This window comes from Python bivittatus, unplaced genomic scaffold (assembly GCF_059951505.1).
Source record: "Python bivittatus isolate LINGU-HERP-01145 unplaced genomic scaffold, Pbiv_v1 ctg000070_np1212, whole genome shotgun sequence".
NCBI classification, from domain to species: Eukaryota; Metazoa; Chordata; class Lepidosauria; order Squamata; family Pythonidae; genus Python; species Python bivittatus.
This window is the reverse complement of record NW_028277034.1, coordinates 46,310,132-46,333,565: the sequence shown is the minus strand read 5'-3', so window position 1 is coordinate 46,333,565 and position 23,434 is coordinate 46,310,132. Positions and strand designations below refer to the sequence as shown.

The 23,434-nt window shown below is 38.5% G+C and overlaps 1 protein-coding gene across 1 annotated transcript; it reads left to right on the top strand.

The window, feature by feature from the left end:
- Positions 1-14,666: 14,666 nt before the first annotated feature.
- Positions 14,667-22,861, top strand: SPP1 (secreted phosphoprotein 1). Its single transcript, XM_007443523.4, has 7 exons — positions 14,667-14,809; positions 17,766-17,858; positions 17,953-18,003; positions 18,164-18,283; positions 19,056-19,100; positions 20,363-20,626; positions 21,815-22,861. Exons 2-7 carry the CDS (start codon positions 17,805-17,807, stop codon positions 22,289-22,291), a joined length of 1,011 nt encoding a protein of 336 aa, XP_007443585.1. The 5' UTR covers positions 14,667-14,809; positions 17,766-17,804; the 3' UTR covers positions 22,292-22,861.
- The last annotated feature ends 573 nt before the right edge of the window (positions 22,862-23,434 follow it).

Genomic DNA, 23,434 nt, shown 5'->3' with positions numbered 1-23,434 from the left:
TCCATTGCTGAAACCTTCCCAAAGCTGCTAATTGCAACTTGAATCAGGGAATGGATGTAAAGGAGAGTGGTTAACCTTCCTCAGAATGCCACAGTTCCAATCAGACTGGTTTTTCCTTCCCCGCAATTTAAATATCCAACTTGAAGTCCACATATTTAAAACATGTTTTATTTTTAAATAGGTGGACTTCAAGCTGTGACATTTAAAAAGGTAAATTCTTCTTCAAGGCAAGCTCAACTGCCTGGGACTTCAAGGATGCTTTCAAATAGTTTTCTTGGCCACAATATGGAAGCTGTTTTTACATTTCCTCTGAATTGTTTTTTCAACTTCCCAGTAGCCTTTAGCCTTACTATCCCTGGAAGTCCCCCAGCCAAGTACAAACCAGGTCCAACCTTGCTTAATTCTGAGCCTAGACAAGCCTGCCAGATACTACCACCATATTTAACAGGCTCTCTCTTTTTACAAAACGTCAGTCTCCTTGGGTCCACACACTAATTCTTTCTTCAAGTATCTGAATTATTTATTAGGAAACATACATAGCAGACCCTTTTCACACATGCCTTGTTCACATAATCAGTATATAATAAGGCCAACCTGGAGAGCTTAAGAATAATGGGTGTGAAGCCAACAGGACAACCCTGCTGCTTCTTTGAACAAATGAACCCCTTTGAGGATTTGATATAGCTAAGAGTCCATTGACTTCTCTGGGACATTTCTCAGTAGACAGGGATAAGATAAGGTAAAAATATATATGACTTGCCTTGTCAGTTGCTAGGAAAGTATCAGAAAGAAACATATGTATACAGTATATCCTAAGTCCCAGGTGAGGATATTGCAACCCAGTGTAGGATATATAACTCTGTAGTTTGAAAGAGAGACAGATGGATACAGTTTAGATTTGAAAAGCATAGCATTGTGGTGCATGTTTCTGTGATATAAAACAGTGGGTTTGGACATTCTGTTGAAAGAATGACCCACCGGTGACTTACTTGCAAAGAAAACTATACTTGGTATTCTATTCAATAATTGTACTAAAGAACTGATTGACTTATGGTAATTAGCTGTCAACTAATGTATTGTACCTTGAAAATATCTCACTGAACTGAGATGCATGTAATAACAAAACAGTAGTAGCAATACAGGCTCAAATGATCCTACTTCGGACACATTATGCAAAAGCCTAACTGTGGAAAAGGCTCTAATTCTGGGAAAGATGGAAGGAAAGAGAAGAAGAGGAAGACCAGCAGCAAGGTGGATAGACTCAGAGTGACAATGGGTGAACCACTGGAAGACCGGAAAGACCAGGTTAGGGACAGATCATCATGGAAAAAATCTATCTTTGGAGTCCTTGGGGTTCTCTGAGCTTGGTTGTTTTCTTGCAAACGTTTCATTACCCAGTTAGGTAACAACTTCATTGCTAGAATGGAATGGGGTTTGGTCTCTGTTTATATACTGTGGCATGCCCTGCCAGTGTTGGTGGGGGTGGGGGGATGGGTTTTGTTTTGTTTTATTTTTTTCCTCTGGTAGTTCCTCGATTAGGTTATTGTTTACTGCTTGATTGTATGTCTTGTTTTAATCTCTGCTTATCTGGTTGATGATTTCTGGTGAGGAGATGTTCTGGTCTTTTGTTTTCCTTTCTACTGTCTCTTTTGAATAGTGTGTAGATGTTGTTTATCTCTATGTGTTTGTTGATGGCTGCCTTGTCTGAATACCAAGCTTCCAAGAATTCTCTCACATTTTTGGATTTAGCTTAAAATCTATCTTATGTGGTGGCTAAGAGTCAACAATGACTTAATGGCAATCAATCAATCAATCAATCAATCAATCAATAGCAACAACATTTCCATTAAACGGTCAGATGGTATTTCACTTCAGTAGTCTGGTGGAGAAAATAGATGTCACAAACAAAATGGAGGCTGCACACTTTTCCTCCCTCTTTTTTGGACATGACCAGAGTCAAACCCAGCTCCTCTTTTTGCCTAATCCTATCAGACCTAAACTGACCTTCCCTGCTCCCAGACAAAGAACTCTGCAATCCCATCAAATGCAAAGAATAGAAGCCTTACTCACCTGCTCACAGTACTGCCCAAGGGCAACCTTCACAAGGAACTTGCAACCTAGAGAAACCCCCAAGGTTCCATCCTTCATCAGCTGATGACCTCCACACTCCATCTCCTTTAACAAGGGGTTTCCCCAGCTCTGATGCTGCTCCTGAAAACAGAGTTTTGCCTAACAGTAGAAATAAACCCAGGTACATGGACAAGAACTGCCTCGCTTCATCAAAAGTTGCCAACCAATCAGATCCCTAGGATTTCCTGCTTGTAGCCCTCAACTTCTATAAAAATCGTGGCTTTCCCATTGTTTGGGTTTCCTCTTTCTTGTAAAGTGGGGATCCAACAATCATTGCAATAAACATTGTTTCTTTTCTCCCCAGTGATGTGCTCTGTACTTCTGAATTTTCCAAAACACTGGACCCTGGACCCTTCTTCAGATATTGTATTCTGTTTGGGGCATCATACTTTAAGAATGATTCAGACAAGGTAGGACAGGTTCAGAGAATGGCAACAAGGATGATCAGAAGACTGAAAGAGAGATTGAAGGCATGTGGACCATAGCTCCTCTGTCTGTTCTACATAAAGTTCAAGTATACCTAAGATAAATGTTGCTACTTGCAATATCTTTCTCCCTTTAATTATGCCTTATAGTATCTATCTACAAAAACATATACCACAACAAGCATGCAACATTTTAAGGTGACACAGGAGTCTTCCTTGTTTGGATTTGCAGCAGATTATCAAAGTTATCCCTGTAGATTTTTAAAGTTTTCTTTTTGTGAATAGAAATGATCCAGCTAAAATTAAATACTTTATTTTTTGAGATAAGCATATTTATTTTATAATTTGTAATTTAAGCAAATATGGTTCAAGCAACACTTCATATTTATCTGAGAGTAAATATGGTCCCATAGATTTCCATCAGACTTCCTTCTGAGTAGATATATATAAACCTGTAAAATTTAATTTTTGTTGGATCCTAACTTCTAATTCATTAAGGAAACCGTTCCCTGTGTAGTTCAATAGGATGTTCTATTTGTTAATTCTTATGATTATTGTGAAGTCTATTAAAAACAGTTTTTGAAATGCTCTGCAGCCATAACTTCTGCTGAAAATTTTAGATGCAGTGTTTACCTTGTGGCCAAGTGTCAGCTAGGATGTTCCAGTGAAATCATAGGTTTATATTTATGGTAGCTATTCAGACTTTTATGTGTGTAATATGGTGCTACGCCCATAAGAATGTTTCCATTCACACATAAACTCCAAAAAGACCCTAGGAATGCATTTCCGTTAGACTACTGAAAAAACATTAGGACTATAATGTATTCCTCCTCTTCCACAATTTCTGAAAAACTAGTTGTAAGTATGACTACATAATACATACTAACTCTGGAAAGATAAAAACCTGATCTATTTGTTCAGATTATAGATAAGAAATTGCATTGCAAGTGAACCCAATTTGAATTAGCTACTTTGAGTACTTGCTTGAATAAAAAGTTGGAATACAAATTAAATATATAAACATGGAAGCTAATTCTCATAATGTCATTAGTTTTGGTTTAGTTAGTATCCAGTTTTGTTTCTAAATCATATCTTTTGGTTTAGCTTCAAATCAAATGAATTTATTTTGAACCCTCAAGACTCATTAGTTCTGAAGTGATAAATGTGTGTCTAGACAGGATCACTGCAGAAGAACATCTTTCATGACTGAATGCTCTATAAACTACATCCCTCTCCACCCAATTTTTCCGTAGGGAGAAAACTTGTAGGTCAGTGAGAAAGGTAGTCTAGGTCTCTCTTCCCTGAGGCGTTTTGAATCTTCAGGGATATTTTTTCCCTTGTGTGTTATGAAGGACTGTTTATTTACGTTAGTTCTTCCTGTAGTCTCACATGAAACTGCCCAGATATAGATTTATTGCTATGGCTCAGTGAGAATTTCACTCCCCATTCCATGAAATTTAATGAACAAGCAGTCAAGAAATACACCGCAGACTAGCACTTGGTAGAGCAGCCATGAAGGCCTTGGAAAAGATATTCAAATGCCGTGATCTGTCTATACCTATAAAGATCAGAATCGTGCAAGCCATGGTATTCCCACGTGATGCTCTATGGAAGTGAAAACTGGACTTTAAAGAAGAAGTAGAGGAAGAGTATTGATACCTTTGAACTTTGGTGTTGGAGAAGACAGCCAAGAAAACAAACTGATCATCAAACAAATCAACCTGGAGTTCTCACTCAAGGCACAGATGACCAGGTTCAAATTATCCTACTTCAGACACATTATGTGAAGACCCAGCTCTCTAGAAAAGATTCTAATGCTGGGAAAGGTGGAAGGAAAGATAAGAAAAGGATGACCAGCAACAAGTATGGACTCAGTTACAATGAGTGCACCATTGGCAGAGTTGAAAAACAGGTCAGGGATAGATTGTCATGGAGAAAATCCATCTATATGGTTGCTAGGAGATGAAAATAACTTGATGGCACATAACCAACCAATCAATCAATCAATTCAGTGAAAAGCAGGCCTCAGTCTAGACTCTGTATTTCTAAATTTATGAGTAGGAATGCATTCACCCACATGTTCCCAGCATGTTCCCAGCAAGGATGATATTTTCTGATATCGAACTGTGCTCAATCCTCTTTAGGGTTAATGTTCTGTATTTTAGACAGTCAGGGAAAACATGGAGAAAGACCTACTCTAGCAAGAATCTGATAAACCAATAGTACAAGAATGGGAAGGACTTTTCTTCTCAACAAAGCCACAGTATTGCTTTAAACTAAATTGAAGTCCCTTTCTTTGAATACTATACTTTCTAAATCCCCTTGCCCCCACTGCCCATTCATTTTTCAGTGCAAAGATCCTCAGGCATTGTTTGGTGGGCACTATCCAGTGTATGTAGGAGAATAATATGAGAATAGTAATCCACATTTTATTGGGCAGAATAGAACAGAATCCATATCTGGCCATTTTCAGATGTTCTTAACTAGCCTTGTCCAATCTTGAACCCTCATTTGTCCAATGTTTAGCTGGCCCTGATCCCTGCTGGTCTTTAGAAAAGCCTTAAAGATATGACTATCACTTTCAGCATTGGGGCTGTGATGACTAGATTCCCATTGGGAGAGGATATGAATGTGAGCCCGGTTGCCTATTATTATTGTTGTTGATTGCTGATGGTTGTTTTTATCATACTTGTTTTCTTGCAAGCCACCTAGACTTGCTTTGTTCAAGTTGGGTGGCCATATAAATTTTTTAAATAAATGAATAAATGTTGATGGGATCTCAAGGAGTAGAAGGCCAATCCATTTGTGAATGTACAGGTTGGGGAAGGCCTTAATCCCATGGAAAAACTTTTTAGGCTGCAAGTGAGGAACTGCATGTTTCAATATTATCTTAAGGTGCTGAGCTGAGGGAATTCCATGTGTATGGTAATTGTCAAGGAGAAAATAGGTCGGGAACCCTTTCTCTGTAGCCCATTTTCTATGTGCAGAAAAGGGATTTGCTAGTTTTTAAATTATTCATGTAATTTCCACACCTGAAGTCTAGAGTGATACAGCCCTGGAGTAGTTTTACATGTGATGATATAATCATTAGGAAAGCTTTATGTTGAGACACAATTTACTGCTCTTTGTAGTGGAAGGAATCAATGCTTCCCACAATATCTACTCTTTCTTTGGAATTTCATTCCAACACCTACTAGTTGTTCTGTCTTTCTGGTTTGGGACTCCAGTTTTTAACTTATTCTTCAAGACTTAGTATATATCATATATTGTAATGGACGGTCCTCAGAATGAAAAACCATTTGCAATCACTTTCCATGATAACTTTTTCCATTACAGATACCATTCCTGCAGAGTGACAAATTGCTTGCAATTCTTGCTATGTACATTTTCCATGGACAATGAAAAGTCACTTGACTAAAATAGGCTACATGACATTCAGTCATGGTAAGACAAACTTCCTTAATTCAGCACTGGCTGCTTTTATGACGGTTTGGAGGACCTTTATGCCTACTAAGTATAACATGGTTCAAATTTGCAGAATTATCAGCTTCATTTCTCAGCTGCTTCTAGGAAAGTTATGTGCTTATTATATAAGCAAAATATCAGGTGAAAGGGCTCAAAGGAATTATTATAAGGCAGTCAACAGGGCAAGATAATCAGTCATGGGAATTGCCAGACTGATTAGATTGAAAGTAATTGCCAACGGGTTTTAAACCAGTCTGTGAAACTAATCAGAGGCTGCTCCTATATCAAATGCGCAGAAAAAAAGGAACAGCATTTTGAACCTGAGTGGATTAACAAAAGGAAATTGAAACGAAAAATACTGAACACAGAGAGCAGCAAACAGAGCTGGGAATTGTAGTGCTATTGGTTGCCAAAAGCACATGGGTCCTCTGGAACTTCTAGAAATTATTATGCTTGTGTTATACTATTTGTCATATGCCTAAAGAATAGCAATAATGTTTTTGTATCTACTATCATGGAGATCCGTTATCCATAAAAGGCGTCAGCATAGGTTTGCCTAAACAGAATGCAGTTGACCAGATACAAACTTTCTCCCATGCCATTCTCTGATTTAATTGCACATATTCACACACAGTGTGCTAGTAGGGTATGCTAATAGCAACTTCAGGGTGATTTAAATTGTGGAAGGGACATATAGTTAGACCTTCCTCTCCAAATATTGTATCCCATTGGCCTATTCCAGTGTATGACGAATTATCTGATCAGGAATTCTATTGTGGTCCTTGGCAAAAACCAACCATTTAAAGAACAACCAGAACTGCAACTCTGGTTAAAAGTATGATTTATGTTGACTTTCATGCAGGGATGGAGAGCCTATAGCCCTTTGACTAAAATTCGCATCATTTCTCATCCTTACCAATGCTGACTAGATTGGTGGGAGTGGGAGTTAAACTACATCTAGATCAGTGTTTTTCAAACAGGGCAACTTTAAGATGTGTCGACTTTAAGTCCCAAAATTCCCCAGCCAGCACTGGCTGTGGAATTTTGGGAGTTAAAGTCCACACATCTTAAAGTTGCCCAGTTTGAAAAACACTGATCTAGAAGATCACAGGTTTTCTACTTATGGTTCAAAGGATTAGGAAAGGAGAGTACCAATATATACTTTTTGTAGATTCCCATGCTATTATAAAAATTGAATACTGTAATGTATTTGAACAATGCATTGGAACATCATCTGTCATACATTATAATACACTAACATAAATGTACTGTACAGTTACAATGTACTGTACTGGATATAATGTAAAATTCTATTGATATAAAATTCATATATTAATATAAAATATAAACTTCTCCAAGGCTGGGTTCGTGTAATATGTTATACCTTTTAAATCACAAAACCGGCTTAGTAAAACGCAGTGGTTAATTCATGCAACCTGCTTTGTTAAAATAATAAATCTTCTGTGATGGCTACATTTCTACCCTCTGCTGAATCTTAAATCTTCTGACCTCATTTTAGCCTAACCTTACATCAAGAACTCAAGTGTAGTTAATTCCTTTAGAGCAGCCTTTCTCAACTTGTTGACCTCCAGATGGGTTGGGACTTCAACTCCTGGAATCTGAAAGTTGCTGGGTTGAGGAAAGATGTTGTGATGAGTTGGCCTGAGTCAATAGGTGTTGCAAGAAAAAAATAACAGCTATAAGCGACAGAGAGATGGTTTTACTACTTCCCTTAAGTAGCATTTCTGACCTCTTTCTGTGGCCTGGTTTAGAATTGAAAGCTTTCCCTTCCTCTCTGTAATGTATACCTTACAACTCAATTTCCTTGTCCACATAAGCAGTATCCACAATTGGCCTTTGCCTTTGCCAAACGTATATCCATGTGCTTAGCCAATAATCTTCCTATAAGTCTACCATCAAATTATATACCAGGATGTTTTGTCGGCAACTGAAGCCATTATCTTTGTAGTTAACAACTTGTAAACTGTGTTTGCAGTCCTAAGGATCTGTTTTTAGTTCTTTTCTGGCTATAACTTGTCTGCTGCCTGGGAGATCAGGGCAAAAATATTGCAGACACAATATCTCTCTCTCTCTCTCTCTCTCTCTCTCTCTCTCTCTATATATATATATATATATATATACACACACACACACACACACATACATACATATACACACACACATATACATATGCATACACACTCTACCTCTTCTGATCATTGTCATCCTCCTGAACTATCTTTCTAACCAAATATATTCTAGATGTGCTGGAATTAAAACGTCCACAGTCCCTAGGCATGATACCTACACAAATAGTACAAACGGTTTATTTTAACTTGGAACATTGAAAACGGAAGACCTGTGTGTTAGTTCATTCTTTATACTATTTGAGGAACATTTCAAGTATCTTACTTGACAAAGATAAATAATGCTCTTGCTTTAATATAAGATCAGAACCCCTCATTTACTGTATACACAATGTGGCCTCATGATACTAACATTATCTTTTCCCAGATCTGTTTTTTCTTTAGAAACCTGTTCCATTTTGTGTGTTAATTAAATTATATGGATATTTTATAATTTTTTCCCTTCCTGGAAAGTGGTCCATTTGTGACATTGATATTCCAGGAATCCATTCACTCAGAAGCTCATTCAACTGTACTTCAGAATGGATTTGATCACCCAACTACCTTCAACAAAGATTATAGTACACAAATGAATCTGGGAGGGGGAAAGCAAAGCCTAGGAAGTTCTTTTCTTTTTCTTTTCTTTTTTTGCAGAAGGGATTCATCTGTTCCAGGACTGCCCATGTTCAGAGGGAGTGAGGAGGGATCAGAAGATGAGCAGCGAGAACAATAATTGCTTGTCATAACAGTCCACCAAGCTGATCAATCAACAGTCAGCAAATATCCTGGTATTCCCCACCAGCTGATGTGACTCATATTATCCAATTCAGAATTGTAACACAAAGATACAGATAGCATAATATTAATACAACTGTAGTTTACATTGCATTAGAAAAGCTTGGATGTGATCTGATCACCTGGAAAAGCCTCAAAGTAATTAAGGCAGTTACAGAGGCAGTAAAAACAAGACTTTCACAAGTTGAATAAACAGGAGAAGCCAAAGACAGTTTTCTGCATGAGACAGAACAGCAAATAGAGTCTTCTGCTGAATCATAATGCATATCCTAACTTAGTTTTCCCTGATTCACTGTGCTTAAAATTTTGAGGCCACAATTTCTAGAATCCTCAGTATTGGCGCTGTTCACAACAATATAGAGTATAGTGTTCTGAGACCTGAAAAAGTGAGTGCATTAAAGATTGTGTGTGCTTTGAAACCTTCTGCTCCAGTCTCACTCACTGATAGGCAGGCAGAATCTTATCCAGCATGCAGCTGGACTCTGAAACCACTTCCATAATGATACAGTAATATGGTAGTGATGCTAATTATTTTCAACATCACATGGAAAAAAACATTGACTCAAAAGATCCATCATGAAATCAGCCAGGGTAAAAAAAAGAGTTCTGAGGAAAAATACTGATGGGTTGAATCCAACATCATGTATTTCATGAATAAGGCAGACCTTACAATGGCAGGATTAAAAATCTGTATGTGTCCAGTCATGTAAAAATTATCTATGGATATTTTGAAATCCATATATGAAAATGCTGGCTTAGGTATGTAACAGACTGGCACCAGGGAAAAGAAACCTAGGTTCTTCCAAACTGTTTGAGCCACAACACCCACAGACTCTTCCCATTTTACTTGACAGTTGGATTGTTAGATATTCTAGAGAATTGTGGTCCAAAAAAATCCATATGCCACCAGGTTGGCTATACTTGATGGTACTGATTTCTTTCATGGGCACCTCAGCAGTTATAATGCTGAATAATATCTGCAGATATTTTTTGGTACCTTGAAGTCATTGCATTCTTTCCTTCCAATTGACAATAGCCCAATTTATCCTCCTGATGGAAATACAAGCATGCAATTTAATTGATCAGCATTTATTCCAGGATTTTATCAGATGGTATATGAGATGAGACATTTATGTTATCCATTATTTTAAATTCTGCTTTCCTGCCAGCAAAATAGATTCCTAGCAATAATTTTGATGGGTTTTTATTTTCCTGGTTTGTTTGTTTTTTATGTAAGCTGCTATTTATTCTTGAGTCTGTTTTGCTGTGGAAAGCTGTAACCACAGGTACTGTATTTACATGGTGGATGCCAACTGACATTTTCAACCCAGATTTTAATTTTCCTTTCCTACTAGACTTTGTTTTCACTGCTTTCCTAGAAACTCTGAGAGAATGCATTGATATCTTTTCCACCCCATTTTAAAAGATATTTGTTGCTATAACCCAAACTACAAACACAGACTCTCAAATTGACTTTCCCCACCACACATCTTCTTTTCTGCCCGCAAGTAATGTCAGCAATTGGAGAGATGGTATGGTCCATAGGGGTGTCCACAAGAGCCCTCTGGTGGCTAGTGAGTTGCTTTGCAGCTACAAAGTAGAATTCTAATTACAGTCAAGAATGGCTCCGGTAGAAATGTTGGGCTCTTTCAAATGTTAAGTGGAAGTTACTTGTTGTTTGATTAATGGATGTCCTGCAACTGAGGCTTTAACTCTTCTTGCTCAACCTTTTTTCCCCCAACATTTCATGATATGAAAAATATTCCCAAAGATCTTCATGATCTGAAAGAGATTTTGAGTATTGAAAGGTGTAGATGTGGTCTTACCATGATGGATACAAACTGGGCCAGCCCTACTATTTCATGTGGTGGATGGGTGAGGGCAGCTGATCAAGGTCAGACTGTCAGGCACTATCCTTCCACTCCTCTATATATACCTATCCCACAAAGATGTATGCATTTGGGTCTCTCCTTCACTCTAGATTTCTAGCCTGCTTTTCTTCCAGGAAGACAAGTCAGCGTACATAACTCTCCCTTCTCCAGTTACTCCCATAACAACAACCCAGCTGAGAGGTACTGACTAGCCCCAAGTCTCTTGTGAGGTTCCATAACTGATACAGATTGAGCCTCACTTTCCCTGGTCCTAAACCATTTCCAATACTACAATATCCCACTGGATGAACCCAGGATGTCATAAATATGTCAAACAGCTGTGTGCTTGTTTGTGTACATGATATCTTGCCTAGTACTCTACTCTCAAAGTAGCTAAATATTAAATAGGCTTGAAGGTTTACAAATTGGAAGCTGGTTTTTGGGGGGCTTCATCAAGCTATTTTCAACTGATCTTTAGGTGGTTATCCTAGCCATCATAATCAACCTCATTCAATAACCATTTTTGTTGATTCACTTTAGGCTAGTTCTTTTATGTTTCACACTTAGGTGTTATTGTTTAGTATTTTATAAGGTATGGCACTTTTATTGATTTTTTACAATTATTATTCTGCCGTACCCACAGCTATGGGAAGATTTTTATTCTGAAATAAGGAATAAAATATATTAAATATAAACTTTAGAGCAGCCACAATAAAATCTGATTATAAGCAGTAAAAAGGAAGGTGTAAAACTGTCCAGATCATAAAAGCAGACAATATTTTACGGTCTGCTGAAAAATGAAAAAAGTCTGTCAACTTTCCAATGACAAGAACCTCACAAACGAAAAAGGTCTCTCTCTCTCTCTGCCTCAGTTCACCAGGTACAGCTACCTGAAGAATGTGGGCCACAACCTCAAGGAAAGGCAGTGTATCTTCTGGCTGTGTCTGCCCCAAGTGTACCCAGGGCAAGGCCTCCATCAGGCCTCATGAGACAACTGTCTCAGACAGCCGACCTGATGGATCATTAAAGAACAGCAAACAAATTACGGTTTGATTTATTATTATTTTTTCTTACCAAGCAAGGGGAGAGGCCCTTACAGGATTTGCTCTCTCTCATGCCAGAAGAATGCAATTAGCCTTTGGGCTGTCCTGCTTCAAAATGAGTCCCCCACCCCCAAGACAAAAAGGGGAATTTCCACCTTCCTTTCTACCATTAGTTTCTATGCAGTTAATCCAAGCCTGCGTCTGTCTCATCCAGAAAGTGCTCTAACCATCAGCTTAATGGGGCAAGACACTTTCCCTTCCGGGCAGCAGTAGTGGTTGGGTCAAGTTTTACTATTCATAGAGAGAGAGTAAACACTTTTGATTCCAGCCATGTCTTTGCTTGTTTCATTGATGAAAACTTTAAAAAAAAGAACGAAAGGAATAACCATAAGATAAGGGACAATGTTGAAATGTAGTAAATGCAGTTACAATAAAACCAAAAGAATAATGTACAAATGGCATAGTTTAAAAGCAAAACTGCTTAAAATGCTTGGGCATAGAAAAAGATTTTCTCCCAGTGCGTAAATGACGGTGACATTGTTCCTAGACAAGTCTCCCTGAGAAAGCCATTTTGTAATTGGGTGGAACTGCTTAAAGAGCTTTTTCATTGTCCTTCACCTCCTCTTGCTCTGATCAGAAAGGTGCAGATAGAAGAGCTGTGCCAGACTAATAGACTAGGTCTGTAATATCCAAGAATCTAGCATGGAAAAATTTCATAATGTAATACTGATGTAATACATTATTTTCTGTTTTCTTTTTTTAAAAAATCAGAGATATCTACAGGGTCTAGTACTTTGCACATGTAGTACCACATACAGTACATACATACATACAGTACATACATACATATACAAGCACACCCCAACACACACCCATTCCAAAAAAAGCTTATTAAGTAACCCATCAAAGACCTCCACAGTTTGCAAATCATCTTCAGGAGAACTGCTGTTTTCTTAGATCAAAAGATGTTGCTTATTTCCTTCCATGTGAATTATTCTCCAGCTCTCTATTTTATTCTCATGAGAATCCACAAGGAAAGTCAGGCTAAGAGATAGCGATCGATATAATTGTGCAGACTTGAACCTAAGTTTCTCTCCAGTTCTATTCCAAAACTGTAATCATAGTCATCCAGTACAAGCCATGATGATATCAGCACATCTTGATATCACTGTGCATAAATGAATTATGTAATTTGCATCATTTGCAGGACAGCATCATGACATGTCTGAAGTCACACTATAACATAGGTTCCACCACTAGCCACAATGACAAAAAATAATGGTGCTGTGACAATTATGCTCTTTTATAGTTGTGCCCCACAGTCCGTTACATATATGAAAATCAGAGTGTTTGCATTATGATGTCATAATGCATATTTTATCATCTACCCCCTTTCTCCATGGACATTTTGGGATGGCACTGCCCTTTCTCAGATACCTGTGATTGTAACTATTACACCACATTGGGACTGGATACTCACAATAAACTTAACCTGGTTAGGCACTTTGGGAGTATAGCTTGATCAATATTAACTTTGTTTTCTACGTCTTTCATTACTTAATTAGTTCAATGAATGCAGTATTTTCAGTTAGTTTATGATTTAATGTATTGTGCAAACTTAGAAAATGGGTTAATTCAGTAATCAGGTTAAGCATGTTGTATGAGCGCAGTCTATCAGAGATGAATCACGCTATCCTGCTGTTTCCAAGTACAGCTCTCGAGGGCTGATCAATTTCCTCTTAGTAGCGTAGGATGTCGGCTGACTTAAGAAAGATCTCTGGAGCTGATTCTGGGGCTGAGAAAGAAAAGAGAATATCTGAAAAGATTATTAATGACGAGGAAATGAAAGTTCAAGGTTTGTCTTATCTGGAAAAAAAAAGAAGTAAACCCTTCAATCTGGCATTTTGGGAAAAAGAGGTTCAAATGGTTCTTTGAGACCTGCCTTAATGAATTTGCTAATAAATGAGTGCTGGAATTTGGGCTTATTCAGTTTCCAAAATTATGTATCTTAATCTTTTACATTGCTTATTGTTTATTATTATTTATTTGAATCTTTCTTTCTAGGCTGCACTCTGCTGTTAGGGGGTTGATACTGAGAAGGAATGAAAACAAACAGAATGACAAGGTTCTGGGTTAAATGACAACATTGTTTGGCTTTGGCTTGGCTGTTGTGGCTTACAAACCATGATTTATGGCTTAGCATAATGTACAAACTCAGCCAGTGTGAATGAGAGTTGTGGGCTTCAGAGTTGGGTTCAGACAGACTTCCGAGTAACTTTTAAGAGGCCAGACACATTGCAAAAGTTGCTACTTACCAAATAAAAGAGGAAGGAGATTATTGTGAAAAAAATGTTTCTTTTCCCTTCACCCAACTGCCAAAAGATAAAGTCTCTGAGATTATATCTTATTTTTGTGTAGATGAAATACAAGCTGCCTGAGATTTATACTTTGCAGGTGTTGGTTATATTGTACCATTCCTAGTGCAATAGGAACTATTCCTAGTTTCTTTTTAAAAAGGAAGAAAAAAGAAGCCATTTAATTTTGTCCTTCCGATAAATGCTAATGAGTCCCCTGCTTACTAAAATCCTCTCCCTCAAGACTGAGTGCTGGGAGTGGGTCTGAAATGCTGGTTAATCAGACTATACATAAGTAATGTTTTAACTATGGAATAGCTTCTTGTTTGCTCGGAAAGCCACAAAGCCCCCGAAAGGAAATGTAGGAGAATGGTGGGAGGACTGGGACAAGAAAACTCATGACCTCATCTTTTCCGCCTGGCGCAGATTGGCTGGCTGGTATCTGGACTACAGTTTAAATTCAGAGGTCTGCAGATGGAAAGCAGAAGAAGAGGAGGAGGGTGAGTGAGTAAGTGGAACTAGCCGAAGTGATTCAAGCATTTCTTTGAGACTCTGTGCATCTCTGCAGATTGCTGCCTGAGGATCTAAGCACCAGACCAGGTACCTGCTCCTTTTCTTTCTATCTGTTCCTTTCAAGCTGGGCTATAATTTATAAAGGGGAAAGCACCATAGCAGTGCGCCAGGGACCTCTTCCACCCAGAGACTAGGGCATTTTGCCTGAGAGAGATTCAGTTCCAACCACAGCCTTGTTTGACTGCCATCTGGGAGCAGATTTAAAGATGCAGGGAGGATGTGGTTTATAAGAGCGAGGGCTGCCAAATGGAAGCTGCCATTTAAAACATACAAGCATCTCTTTCTCAGCTTTACCCCTGAAAATTTCAGATTGCTGCATGCTTTTGGCTGAAGTTATGGTCTGCAGGGAGGGGTTATGACTACACCAGATTGCATCATAGTTGGGATGTTGGCCTAGAATTGGGCAGAGTCCAATTCTTCATGCTCTGGGTGACTTTGGTTTCTCAGTTTGATCTCCCTTGCAGGACTGTGGTGGAGGTAACATGGGGAAGCACTGAAGTGTGTAGGAAGAGAGGAGAAGGCATAATAAGTTTACCAGGTTCTATGTTCTGGTAAATAGGATTATCCACCGCTGCATTTATCAGGTGTCCTATTTCTTAAGCAATAGCATCTTGCACAGAAATCTTCAGCAGTCGCATATTTGCTTCCTGCTCAGCTGTTAAAGGCAAAAATGGCCACCACATCAAGACAATCTAATAATCTGGAGAAATTGTGCTGTATGTATGTGTTCAAGAGTGTTTGGTTATCTCAAATACCCCGGAATCAGAGCACTGGGGATCCAGATTGAAGTTAAACCCTGACAGCTCCACCCAAGAACATTTCAACTTCTTGCTAGGTCCTCATTTCTTATACAGCACCTCTATATTTAGCAATGTGTTTCTGGCTAAAAGAAGAGATATGGCTGTTGCATTTAATCTCCAGAAAATCACTGGCTCTCAGTTGTCCACTTGGCTCCTCGGGAGCATTACTCAGATGTAATTTGGTGCAGTTTTCACATTGATTTTTGCTTTTAGTGGAAGTGCTCATTAACCTTGTAAGAGGAAGGGCAAGGCATAAGGGGAGGATGCCAGCTTTCCCATCAGCCTGGCTCCTAATACAGTCTTCCATCATGATTCATCAGTTTCCGAGATCCCCTGAGTCCTGATTCGTCAGCTTTTTCCAAAGGGTTACACACAGCAGTGTAATTCTATCTGACTCAGAAATCTTAGCTTGAATTTTCAAGTGCATTAGAAGAAAATACCTGCTAATGCTGACCATGACAGTTATGCCTGAATTAAATTCCTATTCCTATGCCTCTGACAGGGAGCCAGAGACAGAAGAAATACCAGTGCCAATTTCATGTAGCTTTTTTTCTCAGAATTTCCATTATGTTTTGAAACATCTGCCTTTGGGTTATTTTCATAACTCTCACTTTTCCTCTTTCTTCCCAAAAGACTGCATCCAGCTGCAGTAGCAGCCTCTGAATTATGATCAGCATCGAAATGTGTTTCAAATTATTCTCTCTTTTTATACTCACATAAGAGAATTGTTAAACTGAATATTGGTTATTTGCAGTAACTCAAGAGTTGCCACATCCACATTAACAGATAAAGGCTTAAGCATTTTTAAAAAGATTGAGTATGTTTCTTACCGTCTTAAGATTAGGTTCCTAAAGCAAAAGATATTTTCTTTCACATTTATTGGATATTTCAGAGAATGTTTAATCGTACTAGAAGTATAAAATGATGGAGGAGACAGTTGTGCGTACGATTTGGCCTTATTCTGCTTCCTCCCTGTTTTGCATAATGTCAAATATGTTTGTTCTGGGAAGAATATTGAGGTTTAAAGATGTGAAAACGTTGAATTTACCATTATATAGAGGGTGGGTAGGAAAAAAGATTATTCTGTCATGGAAATATAATGTCATATTGGATTTACAGTCCTGGACTGATGATATGTGTTCACTCTCTGCTTATGAAGATACTATTTAGCAATTTGATGGAAAGACTAACCACAGATTAATCTGTGGCCTAGATTAATACAGGGAGTCTCCGGTTAAGAATGCCCGAGTTACAGATGACCCATAGTTAAGAATGGAGCCTCTTGTGGCAAAATTCAAGTTAAATACACAGTGATTCGAGTTAAATAGAGAATGGTTCGAGTTCATTACACAATACCACTTACACAGTATTATACAATAATACTGTTCCAGCTTACATACAAATTCGACTTAAGGACACACCTTGGGAATGGAATTCGTTCTTAAATTGGGGACTACCTGTACTGTGTTTAGAAATTGAGCTGTTTTCTGTATGTATTATTACATTTGCTGGTGGTGTCTACTTTTTTATTTCTTTTTTTCCCTATCTTTTTGTCTCTTTTTTTCCCTATATTCTAAAGTAATAACATTAACCAAAAAACCTGTGCCATTGAATTTGCAGAATGTTGTGGAAATGCATCGATTTCCATCAAGCTAATCTGCCTTATAATATAATATACGCTTTGCCTGAATGTTTAAAACCATGGTTGGTTGAACCAGCCGCAGTGGCCTAATTTGTACATAATGTTATGCCATAATGAAGGAGTTCCCACTTCACATTAAATCAAAATCAAAATGGGTTGGTGTGTTTTATAAACCAGGCCAAGTTCCATAGGCCTATAAGGGGGAGTTTTTCACCTATCAGTTTTCATCCCTTTCGTTTCTGCTTCTTTAAATCTCATATAGCCAGGCAGAGTGTTCTGGAACAGATGAAAGAGAGTGATACGTATAGAGAGAACTAGAAGGCAGTGACAGCCTACAACATTTTAGATGGATGGTCACTTTTCTTTGCTTTGAGAAGGTACCATCTAGAAAGACTTAATCAGCATTGCTGACTGGGCAATTCATTGGCTGAAGTCTGTTCAATCCATCATGAGAGCTCCAGTCTGGAGCAATTGTTTCTGTATACTTACACAGTTTCTAAAACACAGGGGAAATGAATCTTTTTTTTTTTTTTTGGAACAGGAATCTTGCCAAGTGACCATTCCACAGGGATCAGCCATCATGAAAATTGCTGTGCTTATCTTATGTCTTTTCACTGTTGCCTTTGCCTTACCAGTAAGTATAATATGCATTTAACAAGGCAATCAAGACTCCCTCAGTGTAGCAAAAAGGAATCAATACTGTCTATTTTTTTTCCTTCTTTTTAAAGATCAGCAAATCAAGACATCATGATGATTCTAGGAGTGCAGAAAGAAAACATGTAAGTGTGCATGTGAGCAGAGAATTGCTTTTATGCTCCTACCCATTTCCTCTCTGTTGTAGGGATCCTTTTACCAAGCCCTAGGCCCTTGCCTTTTGTGGTGACCAAGCACTGAGAAGCTGCATGTTAAATTCTAATGTTGATTTTTGTATTGTTGTAGGACTCCAGAGAAGATGAAGCTTATGCACACCACAGTCACCACCACAATTCACACAGCCACGAACACAGTCATGAGCATAGAAACAGCCAAGAATCACAAGAACATGCATCTTCTCAACTGGTATGAAAGTCACCTCCTTTGATGAACTGTTAGCAGCTTTCCTCAACCTGGTAGCTTCTGGATGTGCTGGACTTCAACTGTAATAATCAGCTGACATGGTTTGAGACTGCTGTCTGGGGATTATACAGCTAGAAATCCAATACCTCTGGAAAGCATTAGATTGAGAAAAGTTATTCTGGAAAAGCATAATAATACAAAGAAATGCCATGGTGGGAGAAGCAAGTGAAAATGGGATTCAAGTTAGCTATCAGTTGTCATACTCTCAATGGGTTTAGTCATGGCCAGATTAAGCTGATTAGTTGGCTGCTCTAGATTGAGTGCTAGTTTTTTTTTAGCTGTTTTTCTATCTATCTTGTTTTCCTGTCCATCATTCTTCATACCTCCCACCAGCACCATTTCCATTCCATTCAATCCACGCCCTAATTCCTATTATTCCTTGAATAAAAAAGAAACATGGGAAAGCCCCAACTGGATCCAGCTAATTCAGCATCTCCAACAGTAACCAACCAGCTGCTTCTGGGAAATCCACTAGCCAAGCTTTACTAGAGTATCCTTCTCTGTTTCTTCACCCCAATAATTGATGTTCAGAAATATATTGCTGCTAAGCCTGAAGTCTTAATTTTCATGATTAATGGTTGCTAATATACCTCCTGTTCATGAACTGATCTTTTCTCCAGCAATTGCACACCAAGCTTAATTGTGCAGGTTTCCTTTTATGTTAACTGTTCCAAATCCACGGTTAGTTTTTATAGCACTTTTATTTTACTTTCAGAACTCTCAGTCTTTGGAAGATCGTGATGAGATCACTGAGCAGCAGGTCAGTTTAACTCAACATGTCTCTGTGTGTTTGTACACACCTGAAGCCACCAAAAGAAGATATTGGGTGCAAGTTTATCTCACATCTGCCATATTCCCCATTAGTTGCTGTTATACTTCCTGCTGATCTCCCATCAGTGGTGTCTGCAGGGTTTGGTCAAAAGAGTCAAAATGATAACCGCAACTGGTTTTTATGTGCAGAAACAGGCAGAGCTATGGTCATACTGTTGTGGCACCTATCTTGACCGTACCTGTAGTTACCTCTCTATCCCATGGAAAAGGGGGCAAGACTCATGCAACTTTGATAGTTGTGCAGAAAAAAAGTTCAATAGATTTCATTTGCATTGTCAAAAGTAACACACAACTATATAACTGAGCAGTAAAGTCCTTAGATGAGTGTCATTTACAGATTTTAATAACAGGCAAATGGGTTCATGGGAAGGCATTTTCTTTTATATATCCTAAGCTATGAAAGGTTTTAATTTTGAAACCAAAACCAGTGCACAATACAAAAACAACTGTTAGCCAAGGCAATTATTTCAATGTTGTGTCATAAGGTTTGTGTTAGGGCTGTACAAAACCATTCTGAGGGCATTACTCTACACCAGTGTTTCTCAACCTTGGCAGCTTTCAGATGGGTGAACTTCAACTCCCAGAATTCCCCAGCCAGCCAGGCTGGCTGAGGAATTCTGGGAGTTGAAGTCCACCCATCCAAAAGCTGCCAAGGTTGAGAAACATTGCTCTACACTGTGCCACTTCCATCCTCTTGAAGGCTCGGCATTTCCCTTTCAAGTGTCTGAGCATGAATTTGCATACTTAAAGAATGTAGTGAGTTCTTAAAGAGCTAAGTCAAGCCTTGAAGCATCTCTCAAGCAGTAAGATCCAAACATCCCTTGGAACAGTTTTGCATACCAGCAAGGAGCCTAAACACTGAATTTCATATCAGTTGAAGCTTCTGGATGGTTTTAAGTAATCCAAACAGAGATCATTTATAAAGCCTGCAAATTATTTTTATTTAAGCCCTGAGAGAACAGTCATCAGATTGTTGTCACTGCCCAGTAGTGAACAAAAAAACACTCTGTATTTGCTCTGAGGTACTATCTTCTGTTTCCAATGTCGTCCTCATGATGTTTGGCACTGAAAACTGGCTGCTACCCAATTTCAGTTTCTGGGTTTGTGTAGTCTCTTCACGAGATATGTCCAAACCTAAAAAAAGTGTCCTTGTGCATGTTGTACTACCAAGTTGCATCTGTTTTCTTGCAGACCCTTTTGGCATCTTCAAGCAAAAGTCATGAAGATGATGATGACCATAGTGATGCTTCCAATGACGATGATCATGTAGATTCAGATGAATCAGATGAGTCTCACGAAACCTTCACTGACTTTCCCACCGATGCTCCTTTTACCCTACCTGTCTCTCCTGATCCCTTCACAGGCAGAGGAGATGTTGCACCTTATGGAATAAGGGCAAAACTTGACCGGATGAGTTTGGGGAAGTCTGGCAAGGCACACAAAAAATCTGGAAAGGTAAATGCCAATTGATTGCTTTCTTCTTTTGTTGCATACACATATAGGGGAGACTTGGAATGCCCCAAAAGCAGCCCCTGTGAAAACTGACCTATTTAGAATCATACAGTCCATCTACTATGCTGTAACTCACAGAGACCATATTTTGCCTGGAGGATTTTGGTCTGCAATGTTTAGTTGCTCTGGGCAGTGTTTAGTTGCTCTGGGCAGTCATGGAAAATAATGTCTGAGGTTTTTGTTTGACTTTAAAATTTCAGCCTACTCCTCCTCCTTCGATTCATCTTCCCACAGCAATTGGTGGTGATTGGCAAGGCCACCATTAAAACTCCACTTGTCACAGCAGTTTGGAGAGCTGGATATTCAAATGTTACGTATTTGGACTGAGTGTGGCTACTGTGAAGACACCACCTATAATGAGTGCTTGAGAACTGGCAGGGAGGAAGTAGGTTTTGAGGAAATTCCTTGACTTAAAAAATCCTGATGGACTAATACTATAAAAGTCCTACAAAGTAGAAATTGCAAAGTGTGCAGTGGGACAGGCAAAACACACAGGGTTCCCTTGCTTTAATCATTAGTTGACATAAACACACTTTGTTTTCATTTTTAAATATCTACATTCCAAATATTTAGACATTTATTTTAATAACACTTGCAGTAAGTTGCTATCTTTTCTGACTTCTTAGTTAGATAAAGTGATATGAGGAAAATGTTATGCTATTTTGTTTTACACTAATGGAATTCCTTTAGAGAAACATGGGAATTGTCACTGGTGCATTTTTTGATTAAGTTAAAAGGATATGAGTAACCAATTTATTAACCATTACCTCGAACTTAGCTCGAACTCATGAAAAACACAAAAGAATAGTCACAAAAGAAACAAAAAATTTCATGTTGAAATTAATATATACCTGAGAGAGTATATTATTTAAGTCTTATTTGTACTTTATAATCTAATTTGCTTTTTATTTGTAATGAACTATGGATATTCTTTGTAGAAAAATGGGGTACCAGCAACAACTCCTACTGAACTAATAATTCTGTTAGAGATTATAAGATATATCACCCCCAAGCCCTGTATACCATTCCCCAAAGAAAGGAAAATCATTGTTAACCTAGTATGTCAGTATTGTAGATATTTCTCATGAGACTGGGATGGCCTTTGATTGTTTATCTTGTGGACTTTTTCAGTTTGATTCTCAAGATTTTTCAGATGAAGTTGACAGCACACCAGATGAAGACAGCCATGAATATTCTAAGGCACGTTCTTTGGAAAGCCATGACACCAGTGTAGAAAGAGTTGACAAAAGTAACCTGAGGGACAGCAATGAAGTCCACAGTGCATCTCATGAGAGAAGTCTGGAGGATAACAGCCAAGAGAAACCTGAGAGTGTAGAGGACAGCCATGACAACAGCAAAGTTACCATTTCCCTAGAAAGCACTGAAAGCAGAGAAGAGAAAAAGGACCGCAGTGAGGAACTCCAACAGTTAGAGCCTGATGTTGATGATGTCAGCAACCAAACTTTGGAAAGCACTGAGAGTCACCATAGTGTTGAGGATCACCACAGCGCTGAGGATCACCACAGTGCTGAGGATCACCACAGCGCTGAGGATCACCACAGTGCTGAACATCATGATAGTGTTGAGGACAATGAGGTCATCCTCTAAATGGCAGCATAAGATAGGCCAATACTTATCTGAGAGAACTCTCCATATTTTTTGCATGTATGGGCACAACTAAGATCAAGGCCGAAATCCATCACAAGTGTTTTTATTTTGCTGAGTTGCAAAAAGAGAGTAAGAAGGGCAATGCAATTTTTACTTGAATGTTTGCTCCCAATTATATACACATAATTTGGATTTCAAGCTGTAGCAATTATAACTAGCAGCAATTGTAAACATGCTGTCTGATCCTGTTCATGCTTATTTGGAAGTAGGTCTGACAGATCTTCAGTAGAACTTCCTCCAAATAAACTTGCTTAGGATTTCAGTGTTAAATGAACAATACTAGTAGTCATGACTATTAGAGAATATTAAGCCATTCTTGGTGCATAATTCCTGCTCTGTCTTACAGTAGTACGCTATGAAGAAGAGAGAGAAAATAATGCTTGGGGGAAAATCTAGTTTCACATCCCCAGTACCTGTTGTGTATCTTACAATACTGTACTTCTGAAATGTTTAATATTGCAATGTATATTTTGTTGACAGTTGTGAGTTAAATAAAGTGACAAAACTTTATACATTTGTGTAGTTGTTTTGATGGACTCTTGGGTTAGTTTTATTGTGTAACCTCTTATGGCTGAGGAGAGTGCCCCTAAATTTATCAGGACAATAAAGAAAACAGTTTGTTCAGGAGCCTCTCTGGCCAGGTATCATTTCTCAAATCCTGTGAGCAATTTGTTCTATTGCTTTGCATAACTGATATAAGCATACAAGATCTGGCTAGTCTTAAGGAATCTCTGCCCTGGTTATTACAATGAACAGAGCCACCCAGCCAGCTATGCATTCAGTAAGTCTTGGTTAAATCAACCATGGCTTACTGCAACATATGGATTGATTCTGTGGGTAAACCTATGTTCACATTTCTTCAGCCTGGGGCTGCCATATTTGTTGGAACACAAACTGCATGATCAAGCCAACATAATAAGCATTCTAGATTAAGAGATCTGAATGTGCTGCTTTAGCAGGTTCAATGTAAAATGAACATTCAATTATTCCTGTGGGCAAAAGCAGAACATTCACATTCCATGTATCAAGGATCTCATTTTCCCCACCTTTTATTCACAGACCCTTCATTCACACGCCTGCTGT